This window comes from Dromaius novaehollandiae, chromosome 15 (genome assembly GCF_036370855.1).
Source record: "Dromaius novaehollandiae isolate bDroNov1 chromosome 15, bDroNov1.hap1, whole genome shotgun sequence".
NCBI lineage: Eukaryota > Metazoa > Chordata > Aves > Casuariiformes > Dromaiidae > Dromaius > Dromaius novaehollandiae.
The window spans coordinates 641466-651768 of record NC_088112.1 but is presented as its reverse complement, the minus strand read 5'-3'; the positions used below and the strand labels follow the sequence as shown (position 1 = coordinate 651768).

The 10303-nt window shown below is 43.0% G+C and overlaps 1 protein-coding gene across 17 annotated transcripts in view; it reads left to right on the top strand.

Moving 5' to 3' along the window:
* The window catches only part of ANKHD1 (ankyrin repeat and KH domain containing 1), a 126278-nt gene that overhangs the window by 105473 nt on the left and 10502 nt on the right, over window positions 1-10303 (top strand). For 12 of the 17 annotated variants that reach the window (XM_064520710.1, XM_064520705.1, XM_064520701.1 and 9 more), the window contains 4 exons: window positions 275-421; window positions 1794-1904; window positions 3442-3591; window positions 3861-5476. In XM_064520710.1, the coding sequence (XP_064376780.1) occupies window positions 275-421; window positions 1794-1904; window positions 3442-3591; window positions 3861-5476 (2024 nt within the window). The remainder of the gene's footprint in view (window positions 1-274; window positions 422-1793; window positions 1905-3441; window positions 3592-3860; window positions 5477-10303) is intronic. The other 5 variants (XM_064520708.1, XM_064520717.1, XM_064520716.1 and 2 more) reach the window with 1 other exon arrangement.

Sequence of the window (10303 nt, the reverse complement as noted above, 5' to 3'; positions counted from 1 at the left end):
TAACCAGGGTGTAGCTGAGTGGTTATGTATCACCTATTATAAACTATTTTAACCTGATGTCCTTAGTGCTTCATTTCATCAATGGTTAATACTCTGCTTTTTGGAAGAAGGGTACAGGCTGTGGACTAAATGGTAAGAAAGTACGTGTTAAGTCACTCAACAGTTTTTCCATTTGGAAAATAAGAATGAAAGCAGCTAGTAATTGCAGAATATGTACACTGTAACGCTGTCAGCTTTATTCTGTAATTTGTTATCGGTACGTTTCTGTTCCCAGGCTCGAAGGTGAAGGTAATTCAAATTCTTTGTCAACTACGTATAAACCTGTTTCCCTGCCTCTGACCTCTCCAAATGTAAAGCTGAATCTGACTAGTCCAAAAAGAGGCCAGAAAAGAGAAGAAGGCTGGAAAGAAGTGGTTAGAAGGTAAAGACTAATTCTGTGTTTAAAAACTGTATATGAACTATTTTTAGCTTATAAACTGTGCTCCAACAAAGAATATCCAGCAAGGTTATTTTGATTATTTAATTATATTTATAGAAACCCTTCCCCTCATGCTTGCAGTGCTGTGGAAACAAATTACAGTCCTAATTTGTAGTAACTCTATATTAACTTAAGATCAGTATGACATGAATGTTTTATTTGGCGCTAGAGTTTTCTTTTTACCTGTGACTTCAGGTGTTAGTAAAGTAGAGGACAGGTGGATGATCGTTGCAAGACTAAACCTCATTGTGCTTTGCTGACCCTGATTGCTGATTCCACTGAAAATTGTGACCTTAAAGTGGTTGTTAAGGGTGCAATTAGACTTAAAGATTATCCGCAAAGCACGCTTTTCTTTTGGAAATGTACTGATTTTTATTATATGGCCGTTAACTAGTTTATCTTTTTTGTGACCTTTATTATGCTTCCTACTTGTAACTAGAAATGGTCATCTAGCTTTCCTTTTTCCGTCTCCTTATCAAAAAGGAATGCAGCATGAACACACAAATGTTAGATGCTTTGGGTGCACCTACCCTGCCCCGCTGCTTTTTTGCTGCAATGGTAGTGACCAGAAATACCCATTTTAGAGAATTTTAGGCTGTGTGCAAAGAAAGTAATTTTACAGAGGACTCAATGTATCCAAATTATTGGAAGCCACAAACTGTCTGTTTTTAACAAAAGGAAAAAAAAGCAGTTTAGTCTGAAAATTTAAGCCTTCGAACCCTTAGAGAGTTGGTTCGGTGTTCCGCCGTTGGTTGCGTTCATGAAGATTGTTCTCTGCTGTGATGGGTCCTTGCTAAATGAATGGTCGCAGACTGCCCGCCACTTGGTGAGTCATGCAGGCATGAAACCGTTAAACAGGCAGCTGACTTTTCCATGGCTGCACACAGACCCCGCCATTGACCCTGGAGCTGCTGCATTTCTCCTCCTGGGTCTCTTGAGTCTCATAGTAGCTTTGTTGGGTATTGTCTGGTATTCTGCTGGAGACGCTAGGGTACTAGAAACGGCATCCGAAACCTGGACTTTCCTAATCCCTGAGGAGTCAGGCCTTGTATCATGGCAAATGTGTTCATAAAATGTTCTGTACTAGTGTTTTCTATGTCCTGATCGATTGGCAAAGCATGTGTCCAGCCAAAGAGCTTTTTGACAACTTCAGATGTGTTTGCAAAATGCCTGGGACCTGCATGCCTAAAGTGTCTCCTGGTCTGAATGACCAGACTCATTCTTCTCCTCCCCTCTCCCTGTGAGTATCCCACTGGCTAGAAGGGATGTCTATCAAAGAAGTAACCAATGAAAACATCCCTTCTACCCTTGACAGGCAAGTAGGCAGAGTTTTGAAAGACCCTCCCCCTAGCAACACTCTGCAGCCAACACCAATTGAGCAATTTCAGCTGCAGAGAGGAGGGCGCTGCTGTTCAGGAGCAAAAAGGTACTGTTTTGGGCACTTTTCAAGGTAAAAAACCATTGAGCTTGGTGGGTAGGGAGGGAAAAACTACTGGGTGATGGGTGGGCATGGGCCCTGGGCATTGTGGTGAGCCCTTTTGGAGAAGGAGTGTCTCTGTGGGTGGTGGTGTGGGGTATCTTAGTGGAATGAGGTGGAAGACCACCAAAGTACAGTTAGAAACCCTGTGAGTAATGTGGAAGTGTCTTGAAAGTTAAGGGAGGATGGGAGCCCTGATTTGGGGAGCGAGTGATTGGGATGTCTAGTTTGAAAGAGGATCCCTTGGGATGGAGGGGGGAAGAAAGCCCAAAGCATGAAACAGTGTTGGAATAAGGGTTTGGTGCATGTTCTGAGGGCCTGGTTTCTGGAGGTGGGGTGGGTTGTAGCGTGCATCTCCTGGTGGGAGAGGGGGGAAAAAAGACCTTGGAAAGACAAGGTGATGCTTTAGAATGTTTCCACATATTAGATGTGTTTAAAATAAAATGCATTTCCTCTAAATGCCATTAACTGAGAAACAATTTCCTGTTGGTCAAGTTATTTAAGCTTCAAAGACTGGAATAGCTTGGTGAAGCTGGCAGTGGTGGTGATCTGTACGGTGTTCAGAGGTGCTTGAACTGTGATCACAGTGGTTTCTGAAACCCCTTTGAATCCCCTCTAATTGTTCAGTGTTGAATTGCTGCACATAGCTAGCAAGCTTGAAAGCAGTGTATGGGCTTGAGAGGTCCAGCCTTTAAAGTCTGGGGACAGTGGTGGCCCAGAGAGACCTTGGCTGGGGTCTGGATGCAAGCACAGTTCGTGTTCAAAGACTTCCCAGTACTGTATGCCTGCACTGACCCACCAATACCATGTGAATAGAAAAATCTTAAATTGACTCATTTTACTGAGCACATGGGTTACAGTGTCGTGGCCTGAAAGTGAGCCTGCTTCTGAAAATCTGTGCTGCCTTCGTAGTGGCTTCCAGCATCTGATTAAATTACAAAACTGCACAATTAGTCTGGCGTCCACTGTTACGTATTGTCACCTGTAAACTTTCAGATTGAATGTAGTTTCTCACTTGAGGTCTGACTTGTGCATGCAAGTGGTGTTACAGAGCTGATCACTGGGAAGACATTGGAAAACCACATTTTCCTTACTGTAACCAGTAGAAATAGTTAAGCCATGGGCTTTTACATTTGAAGCAGTGCTACTTATGTAAATTTAGGTCAATAAACTAAGGATTTGTCTCACTTTGAAGGTACACAAGATAAAAGCCAGAAGTGTTGCTGAAGCAGTGTATGAGGCGCACACATCTGTGATACAACAGTGGTAGAATAAATGTTCTGAAGTATACTTGGGTGAGGAGTTATTTGAGTGGGGGAGTTTTAGAGAGGCTCCAAAGGGTGAAAAAAACTATCAGCAGAAAACCACTTGCTGCCCTGAAACTTAAGAATATTGGTTCAACCACTTGTCAGACAACAAAGGATTTTTTTTTATGGCTTAAAAGTTTAAATAAGCTTCACAAATTTGTGATTTTTTGTGATTATAGGTCAAAGAAATTATCTGTCCCAGCTTCTGTCGTGTCTAGAATAATGGGAAGAGGTGGGTGCAACATCACAGCAATCCAAGATGTCACTGGTGCCCATATTGACGTAGATAAACAAAAAGATAAGAATGGAGAGAGAATGATCACAATAAGGTACAGTATCTTGAAAAGAAACTCTGAGTTAGTTCAAAATGTAATTTACTAAGTTTGTTTGCTTTTTAAGACGGGACATACTTAGCTTCTTGGTTCTAGAATATAGCATTTATTATTGCTGCCAAGATATGCTTGAGATAAGCAAAAGTGAAGACATAACTTGTTTGAGTAAGCATGCAATATACTTGCATATCAGGTTATAAAATGAGACTGCGGAATGTTGCACAAAGTTCCTTATATAAATCATAAATACGTTGTATGTATTCCAGGGGTGGTACAGAGTCAACGCGATATGCAGTGCAACTCATCAATGCCCTTATTCAAGATCCTGCCAAGGAACTGGAAGACTTGATTCCTAAAACTCATATAAGAACACCTGCTTCAAGTACCAAATCAATCCATGCAAACTTTTCATCTGGAGTCAGTACTGCATCTGCTTCAAACAAAAGCTCCTTTCCTCTCGGAGCACCACCCCTGGTCACGTCACAGTCATCAACACTATCTACTTTCCAGCCTACTAACAAATTAAACAAGAATGTCCCAGCAAATGTGCGCTCATCTTTTCCGGTGTCTCTTCCTCTAGCTTATTCTCACCCTCATTTTGCCTTGTTGGCTGCCCAAACTATGCAACAGATTCGGCACCCTCGCTTACCTATGGCCCAGTTTGGAGGGACTTTTTCGCCTTCACCGAACACTTGGGGACCATTCCCAGTGAGACCAGTTAACCCTGGCAGCACAAACAGCTCTCCAAAGCATAATAGTTCGAGTCGTGTAGGTAGTCAGAATGGGAATATTTTACAGACAGAATCTCCTGGATTAGCTACTTCTAGTTGTCCTATTACTGTCTCTTCTGTCGTTGCTTCCACCCAACCGCTATGCGTAACAAGTAATCGGACTCCCTCCTCAGTCAGAAAGCAGTTGTTTGCCTGCGTTCCTAAGACGAGTACTGCAGCAACAGCGATCTCAACTGTGACAAGCACCTGTAGCACTCTGCCTTCTGCTTCCTCTGCACCCCCAAACAATGGGCAAGTTCCCACAGCCTTTCTGCCCTCTAATGCTCCACAAACGCAGCATTCTGCACTTAAGACGGACTCTTTCTCAGCTGTTTCAGCACCCAAAGAGAAGGCGTCAGCACCAGACCAGCCTGTTGGAAATGTGTGCGCCCCATCTTCAGTTGCAAGTAGTTGCAATATGTCAACTAGCAGCAGTTCAGGAGTTGCAGAAACTCACCCATCTAGCAGTCCCACACCGCTAAATAACGTCCAAGATGAAATACTGCCAACCAGCATGTCGGAGATCAATCCTTCTATGTCGATGCCTTTTTCATCCAGCTCAGAACCCGCTCCTTTAAGCTTAACATCACCCAGGTCAGTCGTTGCAGATAATCAGGACAACAGTAACTTACCTCAAGTAGCTGTACCAGCACCTCGAGTTACTCACAGGATGCAGTCCAGAGGTTCTTTCTATTCAGTGGTACCAAATGCAAACCTGCATCAAGATCCTCAGTCTATTTTTGTTACGAATCAAGTTCCTCTAACACCTTCTCAAGGTCCACCTGCTGCAGTGCAGCTTTCGTCAGCCATGAACGTTATGAACGGTTCTCAGATGCATATTAATCCAGCAAACAAATCATTGCCTCCTACCTTTGGGCCAGCAACGCTCTTCAATCACTTTAGTAGTCTTTTTGATAGCAACCAGGTGCCAGCTAACCAAGGATGGGGAGACTGTCCACTCTCCACTCGAGCAGCAGCTGACCCATCTTTCACTGTTCAGTCTACCTTTCTGAATAACTCTGTGCTAGGACATGTGGAAAACGTGCATCCTGATAACTCCAAGGCTCCTGGTTTCAGGCCACCTTCCCAACGGGTTTCTACTAGTCCTGTAGGTAAGTCACTAAGATTTCATGACCACGCTGGACAGAATTCTGTCTCCCATTACACTTTGGTCACTTGGAGTTGCTTGAGAAATAATTTATAAATGATACTTATAGGATGCTAGTGTAATGATGTTGGCCTGTCTTAATCCAAGTGCTCTTTAAAATGATTTTTTTCCCCCCCAGGTCTTCTAGGATGTTAAATATTGGGAATATCGCAGAAGTAGCACTGAGCACTGTTAGTCTAAGAGGAAGGAACGCTTTGGCCTGTTTGTAGGGTTCAGAGTAGCGTTGATTTAGCTTTTGGGTTTGCATGTAGTGTCATGATACTAAACCCAAAGCAGCAGAGACAAGACTCTTGATGAGCCTTAGCTCCAGGAGTGAATGCATGCACTGGCTTGCAGTCCCTCTGTATGGGACACCAACTTGGTTCTGAGGGTGTAAACTCTCTGCATTCTGTGTCTCTTGATGTGACCCTGACCCAGTAGGCTAAAGGGTGATTTCACTTTGTTTGCTAGAATTTTAATAAACTTACAGTATGCTTTGGGAAGTTGATGTACTGCTGTATGGTGTATGACTAGGAAGTTACTGTCCTTTGGCTGTTAAGATACAGTAGTTCAAGTTGACTTGCTTTTAATTAATTGAAATGGATTAGGAACGCTAACAGTGAGTTCCCTGTCCTGCTGTGCTCTGCCTTAAGGACTGTTATCTTCTTAGTGCTCAGACTATGTTGCAGGTGGCTGGCTGCACACATTTGGCTGGAAGGGACCCTCAAGAGATCTAGTACGTTCCACTCTCTTTTCTCCTTCCTTCTTGCCACAATAAATTTATGGTGCTTTCAAGTTGGGTAGCTAAAGAGCCTTGCTTTGAAGTTATATTCTCCCCTGTGTATGTTAGATATTTGAATTAATACTTCAGGGCTTGAATACTGCGTTTGGACACTTCAGTAGTTTGACTTTCAGATGTTCTGCGTTCCCACTTGTCTCAGTGGATTCGGAAATGTTCAGGACTTCTGAAAACCAGACCACTTCTCTCAGACTAGCTTTAACCACAACGTTAAGGTGTTTGCTATGACTGTAACTCTCTTAACAGTAGTTTAATTTGGACTGCATAGCTGCACTGCAAAGCACATGAACACCTATAGAGCTTATGCCATCTCCGTTCACAGTGCAGTAAGCAGAACCAGTCACAACTAAGGCTGTGGAAGGTAAAGTAACTGGACCTCTGACTTCAGTAGACTTCAGAAACTCCTTACGTGGGCTCACCTTTTCCTCTGCCATGCTCTAGATTGGAAGCTGGTTGCTACTGGGATGCCCCCTCTTCTGGAAGGAAGCTTTGTAACAAATGGGCTCTGCTGAAATCCTGATTATCAGATTCTGCACATACAAGGGCAGCTAACTGGGATATCCCATAGCAGCAAAATATCTTGCTGTTTCCTTAGGCTAAGGTCATCAGTTTTTCATTAGGAAAAATGACTTTGTCCCTTGTATATGCTTAAATGATTTAAATATTTAAGTGATAATTGAGAATCTGTTTCTGCCCAGAGTTAGGAATGGTAAATGGATACCCCCGGACAGATTACACAGTTGACTTTGGGGAGAAAAGCATGAAGAAGTTATTCGCTGAAGTGCAAACATATTTGGGCAGAACACAATTTTCCAAGCTGGAATTTGGTTGGGATATTGAAAAATGAAGAATAACTGAAAATAAGTGGATGTGCCCTTGAAATTCAGACAGCAGGTGACTGCTTTGTCAAGTCATCAGCTTATTCATTTAACTTGTCCTTCTGCTTGGTACTGCTTTTAATCACCTACATTACAGAATCTAAATTTTGTCCCTCACCCGAAAGGAGAGGCGCTTTAGGGGAAAGTAAAGAAGGGGGCATTTGAAAGGTGTGGTAGTGAGGAAAGAGACAGCCACAGTGGGCTGAGGACCTCTGTAATGCCTTGACCCTAGAGCCTAAGTGTGGTCCTGCACTCTGTTCACCCATTTCATTCACTGGCACCACTTCGCAGACAGAGAAGCCTTTCCGTTAGGGTCAGCCTCTGAGATGGGACGAACTGGTGATTGTACTAAGTGGTTTCCATAGGTTCCAGTGGCAGGTTTTGCGAAGGATTCAAAGAGAGAAGAAAGGTCCAGTCATTGCTGGTTTATGCTTTGGGGTACAGGAGTGCTGGATGTGGAGCAATATGATAGGCCTTGCTTAGTGAGTCAGTGTGCTTTTAAATGATGAGAAGGGATAGTAATGGTCATCAAACAGATACCAGTCCTGTAATCTCTAGCTCTCCCTCTGTACTTTACTGAGCAGAGATTTGTCTAGCATGCCTGCCTTGCGCAGCTGGATTATAGCAAATCTGTCCAATGATTAGCATCTCTTGGCAATCACCTCTGAGCTGATTTGGTGAAGACTGTTTAGTTAAATTGGGTTATTTGGCTATGCATTATTTAAGTGTGTGTGTTGGGGGGGGGAGTGTTGGTTGCATTTGTTTTTTAAGCAAATGTTACCTTTCTGTCTTAAGGTGGTATTTGAGTACTTCTCCCCTTTTTTTTTTTTTTCTTCTTGGATAAGCTCAGTTGCAGCCTGAATTTTCTCGAATTCACCTATTCCTTTGAGCCACAGGTACCTGTCCCAATATCCTTACGGGCTATGGATCTCTTCTGGAAGCTGCCTTTTGCCCTGTTCATGTCTTTAGCTCTCCAGTCCTAGCAGCTTGCAGAGTGAGGACCAACTTAGCCTCATCGTTTGGGGAGGCAACAGAGATGACCAAAAGAAATCCATTTATTACTTACTTCCTCTAGGTTTTAAGAAAGTGTTTGAGACCCTGCTCTTGTAGCATTGAAAGGTCTTGCAAACTTGAAATATGTCAGCTTAAAAAGCAGCATGTTACTTCAAAGCTGTGTGAAATGGCTGGGCTTCCTACTTTACATGGAGTGACAAAGTGTCATTGCGCTTTCTCGAGAGGTGGAGTTAGCCCTTGAAGCTAACTAATCATTGCAGAAGTGTCTGGGAGCTTTGATAAACCGGGTTTTGAGCAGGGTTTGTGTGGGATTGATATACCAATCTCTAAAGCTCAATTATGCTTTTTCAGAGCATACTGAGGAGTTTGAATTCATGGTCAAGGTAACTGCAAAGTATGCTATTGCAATTTTTTTTAGTATTGTAAAATCTGATTTGATTGGTAAATATACAGTTAGGAAGCTGGCTACTGAAATGACCATTCCCTTGGTCTTTGCTCACAGAAGCCATTCTTAATATTGAGTAAAGCTTTTTTTCATGCGTGTTTATGAAAGGCAAGGTGATAATAGAAGGCATTCTCTATGAATTGAAAAATTGCTGCTCTGCTGAATTCCTTTATCTCTGACTGTTCCTCTTTCTTCTACTGCCTGCAGAAAATACCCAGCAGGGCCGAAACTGTTAGCTGTACAGCCGTGGCTCTTTGAAAGCTGTGTCCCCCTCCTCCTAAGCCTTCAAAAGGCACTGCTGGGCATCTTCTGCAAAAGTGCTATCCCTTCATAAGTCTATGCTTTGTGCTCTGTTTAGGAAACTAGCAGTTGTCATAGGCAGCAAGCTCATCGCATCTAGCGAGTTATTTCTGTTAACGTGAGCAGCTCACCCCTCTCGGTTTCTTGGCTTTCTGTATCTAGGCAGCAGCACTTGCTGTTACATTACTTCACTTTTCATTTCCTCAGTGCTCACTAGTAGGGGAAGGATTTTTGGAGAAGTCTTTATAGGAACTTCCCTCAGGAAAGATTAGTCTCCATGTAACTACTTCATGCTGTGCTGGCCCTAGCGTGCTGTACAATGCTGAAGCTAGCACCCCTCGGGTATGTGACACTCTTCAGTTCTAGAAGCTGTGGAATAGCTGTGAAAGTTGGTCTGGACTGATCAGCGCTTCCAGTGAAGGTGGAAAATGAGGAGCTGGAGAACCTGAGCAGCAGCAGATGGAGTGCAGTCCCTGAGCTGCTTGCGGTGGAAATGCAGCTGTTGGATCTGACGCTTTTGGAAGCAATAAAGCAGGGATACTTGACTGATATATTCTTCAGTTTTAATATTGGGAAAATGGCTTTCAGTAACATCTCCAGGAGAAGGGAGCACCTCTAGCTTATAGCCTAAGCTATTGTCTTTCACCACTGCTACTTTCAGGCTTCTGGGGTATAAGCAGGTACTTACTTTCAGCCTTGCAGTATGGCTAGTCCTGGTTGTGGTCATTCTGAAATGTTTTAATGATTTTGAAAGTAATCTTGTTTAATAGGCCCTTGAAACTAAACCCAAAACTCAGGTAAACACACAGCCATGCCTGTTTCTGCTCTTAGGTAATAAAGTGTGATAAAAGCTTTTAAAACATTTTGGAGAAGTACTTAAAAGCTTTGGCTCAGTTAAAAACTAATTCCCCTTGCTAATCATTTTTGTGGGTCTTGGAACTTTCTTTCCATCTTTCCCTAGCTCACACATGTGTGTAGAAAGCAGCCCTCTCACCTGTCGTGCTGGATATTGTCAGCCCTGCTTTCTTGGATACAGTATGCTCTGACCAATTTATATGTGAATGTAACTGCATAGGATGGCAAAAACTGTAGTGCAGTGAATTGCTTCCTTGGTGTTTGACTCCATAATGACTTTCACAAAGCCCTGTATTCCTGTTTGCTTGACTTCTGTGTGGCCTTTTTGTATGGAAGCATTCTTGCCACTCTCCCAGTTTTTCTCCTTTACCTTCTGTGCCAGGCTTGATTCCTCTCAGTGACCAAGGGATGGCTATTTTTGTTAAGACTTTAAGCTAAATCAGAGAACATACAGAAAAACCTTCTGTGGGTTTCCATCTAAGGTAGAGCCATGCACCTGTA